Here is a 27488-nt window from a genome sequence, read left to right on the forward strand (position 1 = left end):
TTTTTCAGTTAAAGTTAACTGGAGAGAAGATATTTGCAATTTACTTTCTGTTAACTGGTAGTTAAAGCCTAACATAGCTACATGAAAATGGCCTTAAGTCCGTTAAGAAAGTAATTGAAAATAGTTACGTTTTTAATAAAAAAATTTAATTGAGTTTTGCAATCAACATCAATTAAATTTTTAATTGAATCACTTAACAAATTTTTGGAATTTGCTATTAAAATCAATTAATTGGTTAATCAATTATTTTTTAATGTGCAATTGAAACTGCGATTGATACTATCATTTTCGTGATTAAAGACATTTTAATTAAAAAATTAATTGGATCAATTAATTTCGTGATTGAGTCAGAAAATCTTTTTTGTGTGCAATATATTTCTTATGGCAACGAACATTTTCGCAAGCGGTGCATTCCGGTCTTTATTGTAATATAAATATCCTACTTAATTGTCTCAAAACATTTGAATCCAAATAAAATTTGGTACAAAATAAAATGTCATTGTGTATGGAAGAAATGCTCGCCAGTTCGAAGTGAACAAATTTAAATAACTCTTTTTTTTTATTATCCCTACAGGTATTCCTGGATTCAAGGCTATTCGGTCATTAGACCCAATCCATGTGAAACGTATTAGCGTTCAACAAGCTGGACACGATTTGATTTCCCTAAATTTAGATATACAAAATGCAGATTTATATGGGTTATCGACAACTACTTTTGAAGATGCAGGGTATGTACAAAACAATTATATACGATCGAATCTGAGGTACTCTTCACCATGGACTGCGTACAAATTTCTACTAAAGACTGTCATCCATAACCGAAATACTTGGTTTGTGGCAAGATATATCTCCATTTCTTAACATTGTCTTTTAAATTGTAAATTAGTCCCAGTAATATTCTGACACGAGTCGCCAAATTAGAATATTTTCGTCCTCAAAAATCCCCAATTTAAATCATCCCCAATTTAAGAAAAACAAGTATATACGGCCGTAAGTTCGGCCAGGCCGAATCTTATGTACCCCCCACCATGGACTGCGTAGAAACTTCTACGAAAGACTGTCATCCCCAATCGAAATACTTGGGTTGTGGTATCTTACAACTTCTTAACATTGTTTTTTAAATTGTGAGTTAGTCCATCTTAGGTATATATATATATATATATATATATATATATAAGTTAACACAGTTTCGAGTGCTTAGTCACTTTTGTAAAATAACGATCCACCCTAATAATATCATTGTGTTACCAAAATGAATTAACACCTCAGCGAATGATCAACCACAGCATTTCTTGCCAGACAGTAGTGTCAGCAAACAAACGTTTCCCAGCCTAAGCGAAGATACCGGGAAACTTAACACCACGCACGAGGCGCAGTGTCAGCGAATACCAACTTATGGGCACAGGCAACAAACACTAACGATAGGTAGCTTTAAGTTCTTGGTAATTGTTAAAAGTTTAGTTTACTTACGGAACTGAAAATAAATGGTACGTCTGGTAATCAGGTACCGAAATAAAAAACAAACTCTTTTTATTAATATTCAGTAAATAGGATATTAATTAACTGGCGCTCAACGTGAAATAAAATAGAAAAGAATTATTTACAAAAAATAATAAAAAAAAAAAGAAAAAACAATCCAAATTATAGACAAACAACTGGTGCTCAAAGTGAAATAAAATAGAAAAGAATTATTCACAAAAAATTTAAAAAAAAAAAGAGAAAAAACAATTAATCCAAATTATAGACAAACATTTGGTGCTCAACGTGAAATAAAATAAAAAAGAATTATTCACAAAAAATATTAAAAAAAAGAAAAGAAACAAGCAATCCAAATTATAGACAAACAACAAAGCTAGTGGGTGAAGAAGAACTAGACAAACAACAAAGCTAGTGTGTGAAGAAAAATTTAAAGTCACCAGGCTTCGAAATAGCCTGGGCAGCGAGAAGAAAGGAAGGCAAAAGTAACGTCAGCAACATCAGCAGTGAGAAGGTTTAACAAAGGAAGGAAGGAAGGCAAAAGTAACATCAGCAACAGAAACAATTCATCAACACCAGCAACAGAAACCATGATTAATAAACTGTAAGCTTAGTTTAATATTATTGATTTTCTTAAAAAAAAAAAAAACAAAAGATTTTTTTTTATTTTATTATTAAAACGTTTCTAAATATAAATAAAAAATCGTAATTATAATTGTAAAGGGTGACTGAAACGAACAAAGCTTGAACTCATATAGCAAATGAATGAACCAAATATAAATCAAGAACTCGACAATTTGATTGACCATTTCAATAGAATTCCAGTGGACAGAAAAACAGACGAAAATAAAACAATGACAGCGACTGCAGAACATTTACGTGTGCTCATCGATACTGCTATCACAGCAGCTTTAAGTGTTCAAAAGGAGACATTTGAAAAACAGTTAGACGAAATTAATAAAAAGTTCAATAGTCTTTCAACCAAAGCCCCTGAGGTCGAATCGTATAGGGAAATAGAAATCCTTCCAGGACGTCAGTGTGACGAATCCCTTGACATAGTAAAATCACTACCTGATTTTGAAGGTAAACACGAATCATACGTTTCGTGGCGCCAAGCGGCGCATACGGCCTATAAAATATTCGAGAAATTTGAGGGAAGCTCTAAACATTATCAGGCAGTGGCAATTATTCGTAATAAAATAAAAGGTCCGGCAGACATGGTATTGTCCTCCTTCAACACAGTCCTTAATTTCAAGGCAATAATTGCCCGACTTGACTTCACTTATGCGGACAAACGTCCCATTTACCTCATCGAACAAGAACTCTCTACACTTCGCCAAGGGAGCATGACACTCCTGCAATTCTATGACGAGGTAGAGAAAAAACTGACTCTGCTTACAAATAAGACCATAATGACGTACGATGCGAGAACCGCATCAGAGTTCAATGCCAAATACAGGTTAGATGCTCTACGCGTATTTATTTCGGGCACAAAAAAAGAATTGAGTAACGTACTCTTCGCAGCTCAGCCAAGCGACCTGCCATCAGCCCTTGCATTGGCCCAGGAGGTCGAAGCAAATCGTGAAAGATATCTATTTGCGATAAATTTCGCCAAGTCCCGTGAGGACAAAGAAAGACAGCGAAGTGATCCTCAACCAGCAACTGGGGCGCGGAATAAAAATCCCCATTTTACTAGAAGACAAGAATCTGGTAATAAAAATGACCAAAGACGTGATACAATCGAACCAATGGAAGTGGACGATTCGTCACGCTTTAGGCAAACAACAAGGTACCAACTAAATAATACCGGCACTTCACAGAGCCAACATTATGATCAATCAAATACACCGGCATTTAAAAGGCCACATAGCGGTACGACTAGATTTACCGGACCCAAACAACAGAGAATCAATATGATTTCACAGGAAGCTCCTCAGACGGAGCAGGAGTATGACGAATTGGCAGAAACGGAAGTAAATGACGTTGATGCCGATACTACAGATGATTATGACCATATAAATTTTTTAGGAATGGCTCCCTGCTACCATACATAGAAAGAAGTATAGCAGGGAGGACAATCAAATTATTAATAGACACTGGGGCTTCGAAAAATTACATAAAACCTATAAAAGGTTTAAAAAACGTCGTCCCAGTAGATCGTGCTTTTGTAGTGAAATCCATTCATGGTTTCACTACCATTAAAGAAAAGTGTGTCGCTAATGTTTTCGACACTCACAAGGACAATTTGAGATAAACTTCAAAATTCAAGCTACCTCAATGTTATTTTCTGTCATACACTTCTTTTAGGATCTGGATACTAGTACTCATTAGACCAATGGCTTCGAAACTGATTGACTTTACTGGCAATGACTATATACCAATCGAGGATGGTGACGTGGTTGTTTGGAGCGACTTTGATTTCGTAGGACGCACATCAAATTTGACCACCTACTCGTACATTGCGGACGAAACAAAACAACTAACGAAACATTTCCCCTCATCGCACATGGTAGAAATACTTAACTCCGACACAATGCGCATAGAAACCCTGCTAAAATCTCTAGAAGTCCACCATAGACAGGCCAGAAGTATTAACATCCTGGGAACAGCACTTAAAGTAATTGCTGGAACCCCGGATTTTGATGACTTCGAAAATCAAAAATTTCGACAACAGGAACTAATTGACTCCGTAAACAGACAAATACTGATAAACACGAAGACCTAAAAACAAATAAACCAATTGACTGATACCGTAAACAAAATCCTCGGAAACACAAAGGCGCGGATTGATACTGGTCATTTATACGAAACACTTCTGGCCAGAAATAGAATCATAATCGCGGAAATAGAAACACTTTTGATTTCAGTCGCCCTCGCAAAAGCCGGTATAATAAATCCTGTTCTCTTAGACTCCACGGAGACACAGCAAATACTACAATCAAATTTCGTCAATGTAACTATCTCAGACCTATTAGAGGTATCATTTATTAAGGTATTTTTAGATGATAAGCTTTTACACTTTGTAATCAAATACCCAAAACCTACATTAGAATGTAAGAAAATTCGCCTCTACCCTGTGCAACATAATGGAACGGTATTAAACTTGGGCGACGATAACAATGTCGCTAATTGTGGAAGTCGTATAATTCCAATTGAAAAATGCAAAGCTGCACTAACTGCTTCGTTCTGTAGGCAATCTCCAGAACCAACGTGCGCTCTACAACTTCATGCAGGTGATGTGGCACACTGCAGCACAAGGCCGAGTCACCTCGACCCATTGCAGGTAATCGATGACGGTGTGATCATCATTAACGATAACACTGCTACTATAAAAAATGCAGAAGGCTCTGTTACAACAGTTACTGGTACCCACTTGGTAACGTTCGACAATGAAGTCAGCATCAATGGATCCGTTTTTAAGAACCCGAAAGGAATACTAAAAAGAAATCCTACCTCAGCAGCGACAACAATCGTCAATGTCACGAAGCACCAAGAAATATTGAGCCTCCCATACCTCCAGAGGCTAAGCCTGGAAAATTTAAGACACATCAACGAAATCAGAGATAAAACAATCACAGGACCAGCACTTTCAGGCATTGCAACAATTTCTCTAATCCTCATCTACTTTGTAATTTCTAAATTACGTCAAAAACGGGTAGTAAGACGTCAGGATATTGAAGCAGTTATCGATAGCTACAAAACGTCCGAGGACGGCCCTAACTTAAGTAAGGGAGGAGTTAACACAGTTTCGAGTGCTTAGTCACTTTTGTAAAATAACGATCCACCCTAATAATATCATTGTGTTACCAAAATGAATTAACACCTCAGCGAATGATCAACCACAGCATTTCTTGCCAGACAGTAGTGTCAGCAAACAAACGTTTCCCAGCCTAAGCGAAGATACCGGGAAACTTAACACCACGCACGAGGCGCAGTGTCAGCGAATACCAACTTATGGGCACAGGCAACAAACACTAACGATAGGTAGCTTTAAGTTCTTGGTAATTGTTAAAAGTTTAGTTTACTTACGGAACTGAAAATAAATGGTACGTCTGGTAATCAGGTACCGAAATAAAAAACAAACTCTTTTTATTAATATTCAGTAAATAGGATATTAATTAACTTATATATATATATATATATATATATATATATATATATATATATATATATATATATATATATATATATATATATATATATATATGCCTAGTTAGGCATGGTTGTTAACGACCATATACTAGCACAATGTACCAAATTTCAACTCATTCGGATGAAATTTGCTCTTCCAAGAGGCTCCAAAACCAAATCTCGGGATCGGTTTATACGGCGCTATATATGATTATGGACTGATATGGACCACTTTTGGCATGGTTGTTAAATATCATATAGGATCACCACGTACCAAATTTCAAGCAGATCGGATGAATTTTGCTTCTCCAAAAGGCACCGGAGGTCAAATCTGGGGATCGGTTTATATGGGAGCTATATATAATTATGGGCTGATAGGAACCAATTCCTGCATGGTTGTTGGATACCCTATACTAACATCACGTACCAAATTTCAACCGAATGGGAAGAATATTGCTCTTCCAAGGGGCTCTGGAGGTCAAATCTGGGGATCGGTTTATATGGGGCCTATATTTAGACCAATTTTAGACCAATTTTTGCATAGGAGACCAATTTTTGCATAGGAGTTTGACCAATTTAGACCAATTTTTGCATAGGAGTTTGAGGCCATATATTAACACCACGTACCAAATGTCAACTGAATCAGATGAATTTTGGTCTTCCAAGAGGCTCCGGAGGTCAAATCTGGTGATTGGTTTGTATTTTTGCATGGTTGTTAGAGACCATATACTAACACCATGTACCAAATTTCAGCCGGATCGGATGAAATTTGCTTCTCTTAGAGGCCTCGCAAGCCAAATCGGGGGATCGGTCTATATGGGGCTATATATAATTATGGACCGATGTGGACCAATTTTTGCATGGTTATTAGAGACCATACACTAACACCATGTACCAAATTACAGCCGGATGGGATGAAATTTGCTTCTCTTAGAGGCCTCGCAAGCCAACTCTGGGGATCGGTTTATATGGGGGCTATATATAATTATGGACCGATGTGGACCATTTTTTGCATGGTTGTTAGAGACCATATACTAACACCATGTACCAAATTTCAGCCGGATCGGATGAAATTTGCTTCTCTTAGAGGCCTCGCAAGCCAAATTTAGGGGTCCGTTTATATGGGGGCTATACGTAAAAGTGGACCGATGTGGTCCATTTGCAATACCATCCGACCTACATCAATGACAACTACTTGTGCCAAGTTACAAGTCGATAGCTTGTTTCGTTCGGAAGTTAGCGTGATTTCAACAGACGGACGGACGGACGGACATGCTCAGATCGACTCAGAATTTCACCACAACCAAGAATATATATACTTTATGGGGTCTTAGAGCAATATTTCGATGTGTTACAAACGCAATGACAAAGTTAATATACACCCCATCCTATGGTGGATGGTATAAAAAGTTTTACTCTGCGGTAGAAAATCAGTAATACAAACAAAATTGAAAATATATTAAATGCTTGTCATACCAAATGTTCTACTAATAACTAAAGTTATAAAAATTGTATGGTAGATAAATTCCCCACCACATCCCCAAGTCCCCCACTCAAAAACTTCATCCACATCCACGAAAAAATATCTCCAATTCGGGATTCCAGATGCCACATTTTGGGGTCGGTTTTTATTAAGGCTTTAATAGCCTTAAAGGGTGATACGGTCAAAATTTGGTCAAGGGAAAACGCGTGTAAATCGGTGAAATCGTTTATTTAAAAAATCAAATTACATTTCTTTTTCAAGTTCAATTAGTATAAAATTGAGGAAAAATATTCAGTTAGGCTTTCGCTTTTCCAAATCCGAATTGCCGGGCCTCACGCTTGACACCTGCCATCAGATTTTGTACAGCCACCTTGTCCACCTTCTTCGCCGCAGAAAGCAAGTTTGCCTTGAACTGCTACTCGTCCTTAGCAGTTTTTTTGGTCTTCTTTAGGTTCCGCTTGACAATAGCCCAGTATTTCTCAATTGGGCGGAGCTCTGGCGTGTTGGGAGGGTTCTTGTCCACCTGCACGTTGTTGGCGGCGTACCACTCCATGGCCTTTTTACCGTAATGGCAAGATGCCAAATCCGGCCAAAACAGTACGGAACAACCGTGTTTCTTCAGGAAAGGCAGCAGACGTTTATTCAAACACTCTTTCACGTAAATTTCTTTGTTGACAGTCCCGGAAGCTATGAAAATGCTGCTTTTCAAGCCACAGGTACAGATGGCTTGCCAAACCAGATATTTCTTTGCGAACTTTGACAGTTTTATGTGCTTGAAAATATCTGCTACCTTTCCTTTTGCCGTATAAAACTCCTGTCCCGGAAGCTGCTTGTAGTCGGCTTTGACGTAGGTTTCGTCGTCCATTACCACGCAGTCAAACTTCGTCAGCATCGTCGTGTACAGCCTTCGGGATTGCGCTTTGGCCGTCGTATTTTGTTTATCATCGCTATTTGGAGTCACTACCTTCTTGTAATTCGATAGTCCGGCTCGTTTTTTGGCTCGATGCACGGTTGTAGACGATACACCCAGCTTATTTGCGGCATCTCGGAGAGAGAGGTTAGGGTTTCGCTTGAAACTACCGGCAATTCTCTTTGTCGTCTCAGCGGCTTCCGGTTTTCGATTTCCCCCCGATCCAGACTTCCTGGCTGTCGACAAACGTTCCCCAAACACTTTAATTACATTTGTAACGGTTGATTTGGCAACTTTTAGCCAGCCAGCGTGCGAGTAGCTCGGATTTTCGCGATGCGCGAGCAAAATTTTGATACGCTGCTCTTCTTGCTTGGACGGCATTTTGACAACTGAAGAGTGAATTCCAAAATCAAAATATGAGCAACATTCTACACACACACACCTTCAAAATGAGGGGTGTTCAGGTTTTTTAAATGCAAAATTTAAAAAAAAAAAAGTTTATATTGACCAAATTTTGACCGTATCACCCTTTATTAACTGATATCGACAATTGTTGAAAGATTAATAGAAAGCATATACTGACATCACGTACGTTTCATCCGGGTCGGATGAAATTTACTCCTCCAAGAGGCCCCGGAAGTCAAAACTGTTGAACGATTTATATGGTGGCTACATATAATTATTGGTGAAATTTGGCACTTCCAAGAAGGATCGGAAAGTCAAATCTGGCGATCAGTTTGTATAGGAGCTATATATAATTATGAACCGAGATGGACCAATTATTTTATAATTGTTAAAGGGCTTATACTTACATCGAGTATCAAATTTCAACAGTATCGGATGAAATTGGCCCTTCCATAAGGCTCCGGAAGTAAAATCTGGCGATAGGAGCTATATCTAAAAGTGGCCCGATATGGCTAATTTGCAATACCAATACAGATGGACATCCCTAGATAGACTCAGATCACAACGATTCAGAATATATATACTGAGACAAATATATACCCATCTTACAAACCCCCATCTTACAAACACCTACACACATTTCAAAGACAAAAAAAAATTTAAAAATACACAAAAATATTATAATATTTAATTATTAATTATACTAAATTTTAATACATTTTTTTTTTTATTTTTTTTTTTTAATTTTTCAGAAGCGATCTCAGCAAACTTTATTTCAAATATAAAGTCAAAGTGCCGTCATTTAAACTTGTTGGCGATTACGATGTAAAAGGGAATGTTTTGAATTTGGCATTAGATGGCAAAGGAAAGATCGAAATATTGATAAGTACGTCTTAATTATACTTTATGGAAATATTAATAGTTAACTTATCTTGGTTGAAATCTGCCAACTGACAGTTCTATCATAAAGCTTGACATTTTTGAGGTTATACATACTCTGAACTTTTCGACATACGGGCGCTACCTGTGTTGTTTACAGCAACTTAAAAAAATCATCTCGCCCAAAAAATGGAATTAAACAGTAAACAATTTAGTGCAATTATTTTTCGACGTGAATTAACTCACCAACAGTGCATCGATTAATTTAATATAATTGTTGGTGTAGAAGCTCCGCCAAGGACCGGTGATTATCGATGGTTTGGTGAGTTCAACCGAGGTCGTAGTTCACTGCACAACGAATTTCGTGAAGGTCGTCCAAAATCAGTTGTTGTCACGGACAGTGTTACCAGTATTGCAAATTTTCTCAAAGTTGGGAATATTTTTTCGTGGATGTAGACGAAAATTTTGAGTTGGGGTCTTGGGATGGGAAATTTCCATAAATTTGGGGATTTTTTTCGATATCCGTTCAGTATAATAAATCAGGTTTGCAATAATGATTTTCATGAAATTTATTAAACAAGTGAGTACAATAGAAAGTCGGGCGGGGCCGCCTATATGATACCCTAAACCACCCCTACTGAATTAGTAAACATTGTTTGTGGGGTATCAATAGTATAGATTTGGGAGATAAACCGCATTTCCATATTTAAGAACATAGAGGGGTACATGGTTATGGGAGTTTTACACAATCTGAACACAAATTTCTGATATTAGGAGCTATAGTTGATTCTGAACCTACAGAGTTAGTATGCCACTAATATTGAGTCCATTGTTAAAATAGAGGAAATCGCTCAATTAGTGTGGGTAAATATATTTCAGTAAGAGTTACATATAAGTCTAACTACGATCGGCTAATATTTCAAAATTTGAATGTTATTCAAAACATTAATAAATAAGAGTATTATGGTCAAATTTGGGAAAATCGAGCGATGCATATATATTGGAGCTATATCTAAATCAGAACCGATATGGATGAAATTTTTCAGGTTTGGTTAATACAACAGAAGGTTACCGTGTTCTAAATTTAAGTAAGATTGGTTACAAATTGGGGGATTATGATCAGAAATAATGTTATAAGGGGTACATTTTAGAACAACGGGCGACACATATATATGGGAGCTATATCTAAAACTGAACCGATTTGGATTAAACTTTGCTGGTTTGGTTGATATTACAGGAGACTACCTTGTGCTAAATATGAGTAAGATCGGTTAATAAATGATGCCACTATGGTCAAAAATAAGGTTATAAGAGGGAAAATTTTTCAAAATCGTGCGTTATATATATGGGAGCTATATCTAAATCTCAACCGATTTGGATGATATTTTGCACATATAGTCAATACTATAGAAGATTAGAGTAAGCCAAATTTGTGTGAGATCGATTGATAAATAACGGTTTTATGGCCAAATTTGTCAAAATCGGTTGATACATATATATGGGAGCTATAGCTAAATCTCAACCGATTTGGATGATATTTTGCACATATAGTCAGTACTATAGAAGATTAGAGTAAGCCAAATTTGTGTGAGATCGATTGATAATTAAGGGTTTTATGACCTAATTTGGCAAAATCGGGCGATACATGTATATGGGAACTATATCTAAATCTGAACCGATTTCGATGAAATTTTGCACATACAGTTAGTGCTATAGATTTAGCCAATAATCGGTCGATAAATAAGAGTTTTACGGCCCAATTTGGCAAAATCGGGCAAAACATATGTGGGAGCTATAGCTAAATCTGAACCGATTTCGATGAAATTTTCCAGAATTAAAGGGTGATGCAGAAGATTACTTTGTGCCAAATTTGACGACGATCGGTTAGTAAAAAAAGCACCAAAAATATTTTATAAATTTTAACATAGCAGATCCCACCACAAAAACTACTCCTGAAATTCAAAGTTCAAACTTTCAAAGATTTATTATAAATAATTTGGGTATTGAATTGAATTGAAGCATTTTTAATTTTATGAAATTATATATATATATATATATTCATCCGATCCGGCTGAAATTTGGTACATGGTGTTAGTATATGGTCTCTAACAACCATGCGACATTGGTCCACATCGGTACATAATTATAAAATAGCCCCCTAATATAAACCGATCCCCCGATTTGGCTTGCGGGGCCTCTAAGAGAAGCAAATTTCATCCGATCCGGCTGAAAATTGGTATATGGTGTTAGTATATAGTCTCCAATGACCATGCAAAAATTGGTCGAAATCGGTCAATAATTATATATACGCCCCATTTAAACCGATCCCCACATTTGACCTCCGGAGCCCCTTGGAGGTGCAAAATTCATCCGATTCGGTTGAAATTTGATACGTGATGTTAGTATATGGTATCCACCAACCATGCAGGAATTGGTTCATATCAGTCCATAATTATATATAGCCCCCATATAAACCGATCCCCAGATTTGACCTCCGGTGCCTTTTGGAGAAGCAAAATTCATCCAATCTGGTTGAAATTTGGTTCGTGGTGGTAGTATATGATATTTAACAACCATGCCAAAAGTGGTCCATATCAGTCCATAACCATATATAGCCCCCATATAAACCGATCGCGAGATTTGGTTTTGGAGCCTCTTGGAAGAGCAAATTTCATCCGAGTCAGTTGAAATTTGGTACATTGTGCTAGTATATGGCCGTTAACAATCATGCCTAACTAGGTCCATATCGGTCTATAGTTATATATAGCCCTCAGATAAATCGATCCCCACACGCACAGAAAAAACATGTTTGGACATGGTTGCCGCATCCATTTAATGCTTATTTAGAGTATGTAATTGTCGCGAAAACCATGTATTTTGTCTTTGTAAAAATAATTTTCGAGCGGAGAAAAATATATGTTGGTAATAAGCATTTAAATGGTTCTCAAATGCCGCAAACATGTTCTATTATTTAAATGATAGAATTTGAGACCATTATATGGTCAGGAAAATCATGTATCTGACCATTCAATGTTTTGACTTTTTTGCAGAGAAAAAAATATTTTTATAGTTTACGTATAGACATGTCTACAACCATTACATGACCATAAAGACCATGTACATTGTTTTCGTGACCATTTAATTTTTTAATTTTTTTGCAGCGACAAGAATTTTATAAAAACATTGAGCAGGTACACACGATTTTCATTTTGCGCGTCAGTCGTGTGTTGATTGTTTCTTGGAATGGACGGAGAATACGGAATTATTGTGTTTTGTGATAATTTATTTATTCAGAAATGGCACGTGGTTTTATGTGAATACAAAAAAGGAAAGTGTAATTGAAAAAAATATACCTGGTTTTTGTTCTGCATTTTGATATATGGTATAATTTATTTTTATTTGCAGTTAAATGATGTCTGCGTTTGTACATTTGATGGGCACGAAGTAAATATGGAATGATTACTTATTGTTGAAATTGAACCAAACTAGAGTGTGTAAAAATATGTGAAGTTTGCTTGCACGACATTATAAATACAAATAAACAATGAATTAGTTTATAAATAAATAAAAACAAATAAATAAAGTTGATTTTGTGTTTTCTTTTCTCAAGTGGCGTCCTTTTTTCGACGACGAAAAAAGTTTTTTCATAAAAATCAAAACATTTTAGGTTGTGACCATGTTCTTTTAACTAGAAGAAAAACATTTTTGACGAATAACATAACATTTTAGATCGTGACCATTGTCTTTTAATGGAAACAAAATTCTTTTTATCAATATAATAACATTTTAGATGAGGACAATTGTATTTTTCTTAGAACCATGTTCACTGAGCCAACATGGTTGCAGGTTAAAATGTTACATGGTCGCCGCAAAAATAGCTGCTATCATATTATTTTGCTCTTCGAATATGATTGTTGCAATCATGTTTCTTCTCTGCGTGCAGTCACACAAAAATTGGCCCATATCAAATTCCTAATTCTATATAGCCCCCATATAAGCGACCCCCATATTTCAATTCTGGCTCTCTACATACCGTGCAAAAGTCCATGTCGATTCGTAATTATTTGTAGACTTACCTATACATACCTTTTTTGTCTAATATATACCACGAATGGACTAACTCACAACTTAGAAAACGATGTTAAGAAGATTTAAGATACCACAACCCAATTAATTCGATTGTGGATGACAGTCTTTCGTAGAAGTTTCTACGCAATCCATGATGGAGGGTACATAAGATTCGGCCTGGCCGGCCGTGTATACTTGTTAATGCTTATTTTACTTTTATTCATTTTGATCAGTAATGATCAGTAATGAATTTCAAATTTCAAAATCTGTTATTTTTTCAGAGGAGAAAATACATTTTTCAACATTAAATTTGGAAATATTCACTGGTATTTTAATATTTGAAAGGAGTCTATTTCTTATTAATATTTAATGACATCTTTATCAAGTTCAAAAATTCTGCACTCGTCACAAGACTTTTCACAAAAGAATACCCTAATTAACATAATTGATTTAAAACACCTTCATAGCAATCAAATTCTATATTTGGCAATTTAGTTAAATTTCTTAAGCTTTTGCCAGTCTAATCAGAACTTTTGTATGGAAAGCACTATATATGCTCATAATTAATGCATTTTTGTGCGTGTGTTTAAGAGAGATACAATTTTTTTTTCCTACCAAAATAACAGCTTACAGTTACTCACCAAAGCTACTCCCCCAAAAGTACAGTACGTAAATGATCTAACAACCATGTATTGGTAAAAACTTAATTTCTCATATAACAACAAGTTTTAAAAGCTATGAACTGAAAAAAAACTTACAATTCGATTTAATCAAGAAATTACTTAGAAAACACTAATTTTGTAGCGAGTATGCTTGTCATGGATGTAAATAGTTTTCTAACATTGTTATATAGTCCACAGAAGAAATAAAGTAAAACACAGAACTATAAAAAGTATCATCCGTGGAAAATTATCGCAACACACAAAACCAACCAAACGATACAAGCAGAAACAAGTATATAAAGCAGTAAGTTCGGCCGGGCCGAATTTTAAATACCCACCACCATGAATCAAATATTATAGTTTCCTGTGAAAATTTCAGGGGGATTTGATGACAAGCAGATCAGTTCAACCAGTACACTTCCCGAAGATAAATTCAAAGATTTTACCTATGAAGACTAGATCAGATTCTGGATTTATAAGAACCATATTTGTTTGAGTTTAAGAGGAATCATAAACATCGTGTGCAAGAAAACGATGAAATAAAGCCTTATTTAAAATCTAACATCTGTAGATTTTTACCCCCATTATTTAAATGATTACCAGAAGTAAAATCTGGAAACTATAATTCAGTTTCAAGCAATTTTCATTATCAGTGCATGGACATGGACCGATATTCACTATTTTCGGCACACCTCTTTATGTTCCTAAAATACTTCTAGATTTAAAATTTCATGCAAATTTGAAAAAAAACTATGGTTTCTAAAAGCCCAAAAAGTAAAATCGTGAGATCGGTCTATTTGGGAGATAAACCAAAACATGGACCACTACATGCCATTTTCGGCTCTCATATTTAAGGTCCTAAAATACCTCTAGATTTCTCATTTCAGGCAAGTTAGATAAAAACTACGGATCCTAGAAGCCTAAAAAATAAAGTCATTTCTTGCACAGCTATTTATATTCCTAAAAACCTCCAGATTTTCGATTTCAGGCAAAGTGGACAACAATTACGGTTTCTAGAAGCCCAAAAAGTTATATCGGGAGATCGGTCTACTGATGGCTACATCAAAACATGGACCTATACTCACCATTTTCGGCATACCTTTTTATGGTCCTAAAATACCTCTAGATTTCCAATTTGAGGCAAGTTGGATAAAAACTACGGTTTTATAAGCCCAATAATAAAATCTTGAGATCGGTCTATATGGGGGCTATATAAAAACATGGTCCGATACTCATCATTTTCAGCACACTTTTTTAGGGTTTTAAAATACCTCTTGATTTCTAATTTCAGGCAAATTGGATAAAAACTACAGATTTTAGTCGCCCAAGAAGTAAAAATTGGAGATCGGTCTATATGGGGGTTATAACAAAACATGGACCGATACTCACCATTTTCGGCACATCTCTTTATTGCTCTAAAATACCTCTAGATTTCCAATTTCAGGCAAATTGGATAAAAACTACGGATTCTATAAGCCCAAGACCCCATATCGGGTGATCGGTCTATATGGGGGATATACCAAAACCTGGACCGATACTTACCATTTTTAGCACACCTCTTTATGGTCCTAAAATACCTCTAGATTACAAATTTCAACCAAATTGGATAATAACTACGGATTCTAGAAGCCCAAGAAGTAAAATCGGGAATCGGTCCATATGGGGGCTATACCAAAACATGGACCGATTCTCACCATTTTTGACACACCTCTTTGTTGTCATATTTCCAATTTCAGGCAAATTGGATAAAATCTAAGGTTTTTATAAGCCCAAGACCCCAAATCGGGAGGTCGGTTTATATGGGGGCTATATCAAAACTTGTACCGATATAGCCCATCTTCGAACTTGACCTGCCTGCAGACAAAAGACGAGTTTGTGCGAAATTTCAGCACGATTGCTTTATTATTGAAGACTGTAGCGTGATTACAACAGACAGACAGACATACAGACAGACAGACAGACGGACAGACGGACATGGCTATATCGTCTTAGAATTTCTCCCTGATCAAGAATATATATACTTTATATAGTCGGAAATCGATATTTCGATGTGTTACAAACGGAATGACAAACTTATTATACCCCCGTCACCATTCTATGGTGGTGGGTATAAAAACTAACTGATAGTTTCAATTTTGGATCTCAATAAAATAACCTGTTGGATAAGGAGAGGAAGCGGAAATTAAACGCATGCAACTCATGTCGACGACAACGTCAACTCTCAGTGTTTTGTGTGTGTGCGTGTGTGTTTTTTTTTATCGGAGGAGAACATAAAATTAACCCCCTAATACCCAATCCCGCCTTTAGGCGGGCTTCGTTAAATCAGGAAGCTTTTAGTAAAACACATCTTAAGACAATAAAAATGATTAAGAAAAACGTAGTTAAAACTGTTCAAGAGGCTTTGTAGTATATACTGAATTTTATCGTATACATTTTTCTTCTTTCGTTTTCTTGCTATTGTGTCGTAAACATTGAATATTCCGCTGGGGCATTAGAGGGTTAAACTCTTCTTTTCTCACTCACAGTTTTGGATTCTTCTGTTCCCCTTTATAACCACCACACCATTATAGATTTATTCTGCCGCACTTCCCTTGTCAACGATGTTGATGCTCTGTAAATCCTATGCTTTATTCAGTGTTGCCAACTCCCCAAGGCCAAAAAGCACCAAAAATATATTATAAATTCTAACATACCACCTTCCACCACAAAATCGAAAATTCAATGCTACTAAAAAAAAAAAAAAAACTTCCGAAGATGTATTATAGAACTTTTGTGAATTGAATTTTAAGAAGTGGGCATTAAAATCGAGTTTAGCTACTAAAATAGTCATTTTTTCACATTGGCCATTATAATAAAATTTGCATCAAATATACATAATTGTATACCTTTTTTACTGATATAGTTTTCACTTTAGCGGCAAAACTCAAACTTAGTACTCACCATTATGAACCGCTATTCAAGTATACACTTTGATCAGTTTTAATGCTTTCGTCCAATTCATTTTGATCAGTGATGTGTTTCAACTTTCAAAATATTAATATATGGAAGGAGTCTATGCTTATTTCAGTTGTGCGTGCTTTTGTGAATTTAATACAAACGTTTTTAATGACATCTTTACCAAATTCAAAAATTCGACACTCATCGCTCGACTTTCCTACAGAATACCCTAAATTAATTAAAAAATAATCAATACCAACTTCACAACAATCAAATTCTATATTTGGCAATAAATTTGAGTTTCTTCGGCTCTTGAAAGTCTAATCCTAATTTTTGTATCAATTAAACTTAATACTGTTCCAAATGAAAAAAACACCAAAAGCACTAAATGAAAATGCCAGAAAGCACCAAGTTGGTGCTTTTTTTGAAAAGGCACCAAAATTGCAATTTGGTGCTTTTTAGAAATCAAAAAGCACTAAATTTGGTGCTAAAAGCACCAAATTGGCATCACTGGCTTTATTCACCACTATGTTCTCTTTGTTGTAGCGAACACTGTTAAGCAACGATGAAAAGAGTTGAGCAAACAAGCAATGTATGCTCATATTTAGTGTAAGCTTATGTGTGTGTAAAGAAATACAAATCTTATATTATTTTCGTAACACAAGAACAGCTTATGGTTGATGTTGGATTTGTAGTAAATAACGCAAAATTTCATACTCACCAAAACTACGTCCACAAAAGTACAGCTCGTAAGTGATCTAACCGTTATGTATTGAATTTCTCCATTAACAACAAATTCGTATAAGCATTTTAAAAACTTTGAACAGTAAACAAACTTACATGTAAAGCACCAATTGGATTTATTCAAGTTATTTGACAAGTATGTGTGTCATGGGTATAGTTTTTAACACTGTTATATATAGTCCACAGAAGAAATAGAAATTCTCATAACACACAACACGAACTGTACGGTACGAGCATAAAAACCGAACTGTTAGTTTAGTTTTTGGATGATAATAAAATAACCTGTTGAGCAAGGAGAAGAAGCGGATATTAAACGTATGCAACCAGGGCTGCCAATAAAATTTTAAGAAAAATCATCACTTTTTCCCGAAAAAATCGTTATAATCGCCACTTGCATTTTAAAAATCTACAATAAATCGGAAATTTAAATAATATTAAAATAAAACCTATGTTTTGGTTAAAAACAAACAAAAGGTATTAATTTCATATAAAAACACACAATTCTATTATAATTAGTACATGTTTGTATTACGCATTCTGAGTAAATCATAGTCGAAAATTAGGTGAACACAATCCAGTAACTATTTGCATATTCCTAATTTCAGCTTCTAAACATTAAAAACAATAAATGCATCCAGATTTTATATCCTAACCCACATAGTGGTTAGTGGTATAATAACATTTATATGCAAAAAATGTGCCTACCAGAAATATTGAATCACTTCCTCAGAATCACTTCCTGAGTTGATCTATTCGCATCGGTTCGTTCCTCGGTCGGTCTGTCTACCGACCGGTCGGTAGACAATTATGTCATCAACATAATGGCAACCGATTCCGGTTGGTTCAGTGCTTTTTTGGCACAAGGACGAGCGCTATTAAATGTGGAAAAAATTGGATCGAATTTAGATATATGTATCGCCCGATTTCAACAAATGAGGTCGTAATGAGCTAATTAAACCGTCCGTCTTCAAATTCATTACAAGGTAATTAAGCATCCTTAAAGTAAGCAAAATTTTATCGAAATCGGTTCATATTTCGAATTCGCTCGATTTTCCCAAATTTTTTAAAGAAACGATTTTTGAAATACCGTCGTTTTTGAGGCAAAAATTGGATACTGCTATTTTTAGAGTCAAAAATCGTCAAAATGCCGATAAAAAGATTGGCAGCCCTGCATGAAACTCATATTGATGGTAACGGTAGCTTTCTCAATTTTTGTTTGTTTATCTTTTTATCGGAAGAGAACATAAAGTTGAGCTCTACTTTTCTCACTCGCATTTTTGGTCTATTGTTCTCTTTTATAATGCACATCAATTTCGAAGATGCGTTATTTTTATTTTATTACATTCTTTTATTCACAAAGTATAATAAATTTAAGGCCAGTGCTGCCAATTTTACCGATTTATCGGCATTTTGACGAAAATCTCTCAAACAATTGAAAAATGCCGATTTTTCGAATTTTGGCTCGAAAATGAAGATATTAGCTCCGTTAAAAATATTTTACTCGAAATCGTTCGTTTACACCGAAAAACCAACAAAAGAGAGATTATATTTGACATTTTTTAGATAGAGAAATTGCAAGTTTTTAGCTAGAAATTTCTTCCTAGTGAAATCTTGCAAAACGTAGCATTTTTTAATACCAAACAAGTACAGTGAACATGTTCCGCAATAACTATTGGAAGTTTAAACAAAGGAGTTAAAGTAGAAAGTCGGGTGGGACCAACTATATCATACCCTAAACTCACCTGGTGAATAAAACCGAGGATATAGAGAGCATCAAGTAGCTATGCTAAAACTCCGTTGAAAATAGAAGACCGCCAATAAAATCTACAAAGCTAATGAGAAAACTAGAACGTTCATCTCTTGTTCTGTTAAAAACATAAGCTGGGAATCTTCCGCTTCCCTTTGATTGAATTTACATATGTGTAGATCCGCTTCCCATCTATTACTAATAGTTTTTTTTATACACAGAAAAAAATTTCCGTAGTTAAACTAACGGTAAATTTAATTTATTTTTATTGGAAAAAATTTATTTGCTTGTAGTTCAATTTTATTATTTTTATCTAAATTTTTCACAGTTTAATGAAATCTTACTTTTTGTAAGTATGTCTCAAAAATTTTATGAACTAAACGTGAGTATAAAGTTCAATGACCGTACACATAAGTTCAATATGAACTAAAACAAATGAAAATTTTCGTACGATTCCCAAAAATAGTAAGAATGAACTACTGTATGGTTAAAATGGTCATGACTTGGCGCCAATGATTTTCTTCTTTACTTTTAGTTAACTTTTTCTTCTATGAGATGATGTGATTTCGTGAACTGCAGTTAAAAAGTATAAGTAGGGCATTAAAATTTCCTGGTTTTTACAACGCTTTGTGGAAATCTAAAATGTGGAGTAAAATTTAGTTCAATTTTCGTGCGTGGTAGTTCATTCTTCTATAAAACAGTTCACTTTTTTTTTGTGTAATAACAAACAAAGATATACAAATTTCTGGAGGGGTCACAATCTTCCCGCCTGAGGCCTTTCTAAAAAATGTCGATCTGAGCTTGTCCGTCCGTCCGTCTGTTGAAATCACGCTAACTTCTGAACGAAACAAGCTATCGACTTGAAACTTGGCGCAAGTAGTTGTTATTGATGTAGGTCAGATGTTATTGCAAATGGGCCATATCGGTCCACTTTTACGTATAGCCCCCATATAAACGGACCCCCAAATTTGGCTTGCGATTGCTCTAAGAGAAGCAAATTTCATCAGATCCGGCTGAAATTTGGTACATGGTGTTAGTAAACAGTCTCTAACAACCAAAATTGGTCCATAATTACATATAGCCCCCATATAAACCGATCCCCCGATTTGGCTTGCGGAGCCTCTAAGAGAAGCAAATTTCATCCGATCCGGCTGAAATTTGGTACATGGTGTTAGTATATGGTCTCTAACAACATTGCAAAATATGGTCCACATCGGTCCATAATTACATATAGCCCCCATATAATCCGATCCCCCGATTTGGCTCTAAGAGAAGCAAATTTCATCCGATCCGGCTGAAATTTCGTATATGGTGTTAGTATATGGTCTCTACACTCATACAAAAAAGTCTGCTAAAAACAGCAGCCGATGTCTGCTTGTACTTCAGGACCTAATGAACAACAATTTATAAAATTTTTAGGTTATAAATTTTTCCCCAAAGCATATTTAAGAATCAAAAGTAGTTTTTGGTATATTTTTGCACTGTAATATACTTACAAGCTCCTAAATACGATAAACAAACATTTTGTTTGCTGTTATTCCTCAATTTTATAAATATTCAGATTTTTGGTCAAATACTATAGATATTCATAAAATATTGTTTTAATTATGTTAGGATAGCTCCTAACTTGACATTTTTTTTTAGCCAAAATAAAACATGTTTTAGTGTAATCTAGCTTCAAAAATATCAGGAAATGTTTGTTATTTCAGCAAACAGTGACTGCTGTCCCATTTTCAGCAGACTTTCTGTTGTTTTAGCAGACTTTTCTGCTGTCCCTACTAACAAATTTCTTTGGGTATAATGGCCATGCAAAAATTGGTCGAAATCGGTCAATAATTATATATAGGCCCCAAAAAACCGATCCCCAGATTTGACCTCCGGAGCCCCTTGGAAGAGTATATGGTATCCACCAACCATGCAGGAATTGGTTCATATCAGTCCATTATTATATATAACTCCATATAAACCGATCCCCAGATTTGGTTTTGGAGCCTCTTGGAGGAGCAATTTTCATCCGAGTCAGTTGAAATTTGGTACATTGTGCTAGTATATGATCTCTAACAACCGTACCAGAATTGGTCCATATCGGTCCATAATTAGATATAGCCCCCATATAAACCGTTCTCCAGATTTGACCTCCGGAGCCTCTTGGAGGAGCAAAATTCATACGATCCGGTTCAAATTTGGAACGTGGTGTTAGTATATGGCCGCTAACAACCATACCAAAACTGGTCCATATCGGTCTGTAGTTATATATAGCCGATCCCCAATCACATAAAAATTGGTCCATATCGGTTCATAATCATGGTTGCCACTCCACCCAAAAATAATCTACCAAAATTTTATTTCTATCGAAAATGTTCTCAACATTTTATTTCTGTAGAAAATTTTGTCAAAATGTTATTTCTATAGAAAATTTTATCAAACCGAATTATATACTTATTTAATCGGTCTTTTTTAATTTAATATATACCACGTATGGACTTACTTACAATTTAGAAGACGGTGTTAGGAGGTTTTAAGATACCAAGCGTTACCGTAACTCAAGTTATTCGATTGTGGATGACAGTGTTTAAAAGAAGTTTCTACGCAATCCATGGTGGAGGGTACATTCGGCTTCGGCCTGGCCGAACTTACGGCCGTATATACTTTTTTTTTTTTTATTTGTGATAAAGTTGAAATTATCGAAACCAGGTTTCAAAACATGACAAATAAAAAAACAAAACATCATCAGTGTTCATCACTTATTTGGGCGGTACACGCACAGAAAAAACATGTTTGGACATGGTTGCCGCATCCATTTAATGCTTATTTAGAGTATGTAATTGTCGCGAAAACCATGTATTTTGTCTTTGTAAAAATAATTTTCGAGCGGAGAAAAATATATGTTGGTAATAAGCATTTAAATGGTTCTCAAATGCCGCAAACATGTTCTATTATTTAAATGATAGAATTTGAGACCATTATATGGTCAGGAAAATCATGTATCTGACCATTCAATGTTTTGACTTTTTTGCAGAGAAAAAAATATTTTTATAGTTTACGTATAGACATGTCTACAAACATTACATGACCATAAAGACCATGTACATTGTTTTCGTGACCATTTAATTTTTTAATTTTTTTGCAGCGACAAGAATTTTATAAAAACATTGAGCAGGTACACACGATTTTCATTTTGCGCGTCAGTCGTGTGTTGATTGTTTCTTGGAATGGACGGAGAATACGGAATTATTGTGTTTTGTGATAATTTATTTATTCAGAAATGGCACGTGGTTTTATGTGAATACAAAAAAGGAAAGTGTAATTGAAAAAAATATACCTGGTTTTTGTTCTGCATTTTGATATATGGTATAATTTATTTTTATTTGCAGTTAAATGATGTCTGCGTTTGTACATTTGATGGGCACGAAGTAAATATGGAATGATTACTTATTGTTGAAATTGAACCAAACTAGAGTGTGTAAAAATATGTGAAGTTTGCTTGCACGACATTATAAATACAAATAAACAATGAATTAGTTTATAAATAAATAAAAACAAATAAATAAAGTTGATTTTGTGTTTTCTTTTCTCAAGTGGCGTCCTTTTTTCGACGACGAAAAAAGTTTTTTCATAAAAATCAAAACATTTTAGGTTGTGACCATGTTCTTTTAACTAGAAGAAAAACATTTTTGACGAATAACATAACATTTTAGATCGTGACCATTGTCTTTTAATGGAAACAAAATTCTTTTTATCAATATAATAACATTTTAGATGAGGACAATTGTATTTTTCTTAGAACCATGTTCACTGAGCCAACATGGTTGCAGGTTAAAATGTTACATGGTCGCCGCAAAAATAGCTGCTATCATATTATTTTGCTCTTCGAATATGATTGTTGCAATCATGTTTCTTCTCTGCGTGTAGATAAATATGGTTCTCCTTCATATTTATCTACCGCCCAAGTTTATTACTTAAGTAATTAGAAATAAATTTTTGTCTATAAATACATACATTTCCGATGATTAATACATGTGTTTGTTCTATAATCCCGAAATATAAAAGGCAACCCTCATATTCAACAAAGATATTAAAATTTACAACGAATCTTTATTAAATTTTTTCTTTTTCTCACACTTCTAGAAAATGGTTTTGCTAATTTCGAAGCTCAATTGAAAACACGGAAAGATGGCGACCATGTATTTGCAGTTTTGGAAAAAATTAGCATGGATTTAGAAGATGCTCAAAATGTTCACATTACTTTAGCCAATATATTCAATGGTGACAAGACTTTAGAAGACTCTTTCCATACTCTCATAAATGATAATTGGAAATCTCTATTTGCTGTAGTACGACCGAGCATAAATCAAGCAGTTCAAATTGTCTTAAAGGCTTATATGGGAAAAGTTATGGAATATGTTCCTATATCATTAGTATTTGTGGAGTAATAATAAAAATAAATATTGATATTTATTAACAGTGCTTCCATTTTATTATATGGGAAAGGTTTATGCAGTATACATGTTTGTAGCTCTAACAAGGTTTTGAAATGGGGAAAAAAGAAAAAAAAAATCGTCCAAAACCCGCTACCTTTTTCATCTGCGGTGTTAGTATTGAAACCTAACTTTTTGCAACGCTGTGGTAGTTTTACAAACTATTTCTGCACGCACAGAAAAAACATGTTTGGACATGGTTGCCGCATCCATTTAATGCTTATTTAGAGTATGTAATTGTCGCGAAAACCATGTATTTTGTCTTTGTAAAAATAATTTTCGAGCGGAGAAAAATATATGTTGGTAATAAGCATTTAAATGGTTCTCAAATGCCGCAAACATGTTCTATTATTTAAATGATAGAATTTGAGACCATTATATGGTCAGGAAAATCATGTATCTGACCATTCAATGTTTTGACTTTTTTGCAGAGAAAAAAATATTTTTATAGTTTACGTATAGACATGTCTACAAACATTACATGACCATAAAGACCATGTACATTGTTTTCGTGACCATTTAATTTTTTAATTTTTTTGCAGCGACAAGAATTTTATAAAAACATTGAGCAGGTACACACGATTTTCATTTTGCGCGTCAGTCGTGTGTTGATTGTTTCTTGGAATGGACGGAGAATACGGAATTATTGTGTTTTGTGATAATTTATTTATTCAGAAATGGCACGTGGTTTTATGTGAATACAAAAAAGGAAAGTGTAATTGAAAAAAATATACCTGGTTTTTGTTCTGCATTTTGATATATGGTATAATTTATTTTTATTTGCAGTTAAATGATGTCTGCGTTTGTACATTTGATGGGCACGAAGTAAATATGGAATGATTACTTATTGTTGAAATTGAACCAAACTAGAGTGTGTAAAAATATGTGAAGTTTGCTTGCACGACATTATAAATACAAATAAACAATGAATTAGTTTATAAATAAATAAAAACAAATAAATAAAGTTGATTTTGTGTTTTCTTTTCTCAAGTGGCGTCCTTTTTTCGACGACGAAAAAAGTTTTTTCATAAAAATCAAAACATTTTAGGTTGTGACCATGTTCTTTTAACTAGAAGAAAAACATTTTTGACGAATAACATAACATTTTAGATCGTGACCATTGTCTTTTAATGGAAACAAAATTCTTTTTATCAATATAATAACATTTTAGATGAGGACAATTGTATTTTTCTTAGAACCATGTTCACTGAGCCAACATGGTTGCAGGTTAAAATGTTACATGGTCGCCGCAAAAATAGCTGCTATCATATTATTTTGCTCTTCGAATATGATTGTTGCAATCATGTTTCTTCTCTGCGTGTGATATCCGAATTCTACTCTTCGTTCGCATACAAAACGAAAATCAGCTGATTTGAGTTTCTCTAAGCTCTATTTAAATGACAAGTGAGACGAAAATCAATGCGAACGAAAACGTAACGTTAACCACTAAAATTGGATTTCTCTAACTCCATTCGTTCGCATTTTGCCGAAGAGAAATGTCAAATGCAGTCACTTTGCACAAACCTTTAGTTTTGTGGAAAAATACATTCATAAATAAGGAAAAACTTAATAATTGATAAATTTATTAACGCTATTAGTATTAGAGAGAATTTTACGATTTTAGCGGCTAAACTCGATCTTAATACCCACCTTAACGTGCCTTTTATATCTTACGAATTGAAAGTCTACCCCAATATTCGCAACGTGTTAATCGTACTTTTTTACATGCATACGTTATTACACCTGTAGGTCGTGATGATATGTAGATAAATCACAGTATACTTATAGGGGTCCGTGTTAATTATGCGAGTGTTTACACCTTGTGTTAAATCGAAAGCCGATTTTACATAAGAAGATTTGGATGAAGGATAAAAAGAAACCGACCCATTGCCGACGGCGGTTGAAACTAAATTTTTGCACTATTCATTCTCTGGGCGCCGTTCTTATTATTAGCTCGTGTCCAACATTTTGTAACATATTCTACAGCATCATCGAGACTACAGCTTGTTAATGTGATTGATAACACATTTATCGATATTTAACTTACTCCCGACAAAACTTAGCATTTCACCACACTTCAAGATTCTTTAGAAACAAAGAAATTTCGTCCGGTTTAACTTATGGTCTGAATGGCGCATAAATCAGATTTATTTAATAATTGATGTATTTGTATACCTCCGCCATAGAATAGAATTTTGGCTCATTGTGAAACTTTCAGTCGGTCTAGCGATGCCCCTCCGCCTGTGGAAATTACGCTAACTTCCGAACAAAACAAGTATGGACTTGAAAGTAGTTGTTACTGATATAGTATTGCAAATCTTCCATATCGGACCACTGTTAAGGCCGGTACTCTGTTCGGTTTTCGCGTTGAAACTCCATACAAAACCAAAAAATGCGAAAAATTTGCGAAATTTTTTCCATTTGTGATACTTTGTTTTTTCGTGTTGAAAAACTGACGTTTATAGCACGGCGCCATTTGCAATGTGAATTAAGAAATAATTTATTTATTAAAAACTATTTGTGCGGGTTTATAAATCAAACACGGACCATATTTTTGTTCCGAAACTATACAAAGGATCAAATGAATAGCAGATCAATTGCCCAAGGAAAAATAAAATGTTATTTTGTAAAAACAAGCAACAACCAACAACTTAATCCAATATCGCTCCCTGTAAAATAGCGCTCCAAGCTACCTACAAAAACGCTGCTTTCTATGTGCGAAATAATGGTTTCCATAAAAATTTTTCGCAAGAATGAACATAGTACCGGCCTTTACGTATAGCCCCCATATCGACCCTCAGATGTATCTTGCGGATCCGGATAAACTTATAGTGTGGATGGCGCATTATCCGGACGACAGCGCTCGTGTAAGAATAGGAGGGCTGTTTTCTTTTTGCACTGGATGGAACTTTTGTATGTGATTCGTTGCACTGGTGTTCTATCCAGTGCAACTATCAGTGCAAGTCGCACCAGAGTTACCATGGTAAGATAATTTTGTAGTTGTCAAAATATGAGTTGGCAACTACAAAAATTGGATTGGCAACTACTGAAAATATCAAACGAAAATAAATAACAAACATGTCGCAGAAATTGTAAGTACAAGAAATATTTCTAGATTTTGTCTAATAATTTATTTATAAATTATAGGAAACGAAGAGGGTGGACCAAATCTGAAACGCTCCTTTTTTATCGTGCTATAGTGCAAGGAAAGAGGATATTGAAGATCCTCGTAGAGAAATAAGCGCCTATTCATGTGTGTTGGAGGACATGATTTTTCAAGGGTTTAAGGTTAGAATCATATTTACAATTTAATATTTAATACATCCCATTTACTAGGATACCAGCATAACGCCAGAAAGCCTGGAAAATAAAATGAAATCTTTATTAAGGGCCTATAAATCTGCAAAAGACAATGCTGGGCGCACAGGCGCTGGTGCTACTTGTGTTCCATACATGGATGAATTGGAAGAGTTGTTTGGAAGGCAGCCAACAATTTCCAACTAACATTCATTAGATGTAGGAATAGAACAAAGATGTACTCCTTCAAAACTTTCAGGTATTTTAGTGA

General features: G+C 34.8%; 1 protein-coding gene across 1 annotated transcript; it reads left to right on the forward strand.

Annotated features, from left to right (window-relative positions):
* Positions 1-493: 493 nt before the first annotated feature.
* LOC142235874 (protein takeout-like) lies at positions 494-23900 on the forward strand. The gene is made up of 4 exons (XM_075307127.1): positions 494-524; positions 575-728; positions 9158-9291; positions 23571-23900. The coding sequence occupies exons 1-4, from the start codon at positions 494-496 to the stop codon at positions 23873-23875; spliced, it is 624 nt and encodes a 207-aa protein (XP_075163242.1). The 3' UTR covers positions 23876-23900.
* Positions 23901-27488: the final 3588 nt, after the last annotated feature.

The sequence above is a fragment of the Haematobia irritans genome, chromosome 4 (assembly GCF_050003625.1).
Source record: "Haematobia irritans isolate KBUSLIRL chromosome 4, ASM5000362v1, whole genome shotgun sequence".
In the NCBI taxonomy this organism is placed as follows: domain Eukaryota; kingdom Metazoa; phylum Arthropoda; class Insecta; order Diptera; family Muscidae; genus Haematobia; species Haematobia irritans.

What these genes read in the sequence shown, in the direction of transcription:
- LOC142235874 (XM_075307127.1), top strand. Translation starts at nt 494, where the DNA reads ATGTCATTGTGTATGGAAGAAATGCTCGCCA. An exon ending in ACTACTTTTGAAGATGCAGG is followed by an intron (nt 729 to 9,157) that starts GTATGTACAAAA and finishes TTAATTTTTCAG; the next exon opens with AAGCGATCTCAGCAAACTTT. An exon ending in AAAGATCGAAATATTGATAA is followed by an intron (nt 9,292 to 23,570) that starts GTACGTCTTAAT and finishes TCACACTTCTAG; the next exon opens with AAAATGGTTTTGCTAATTTC.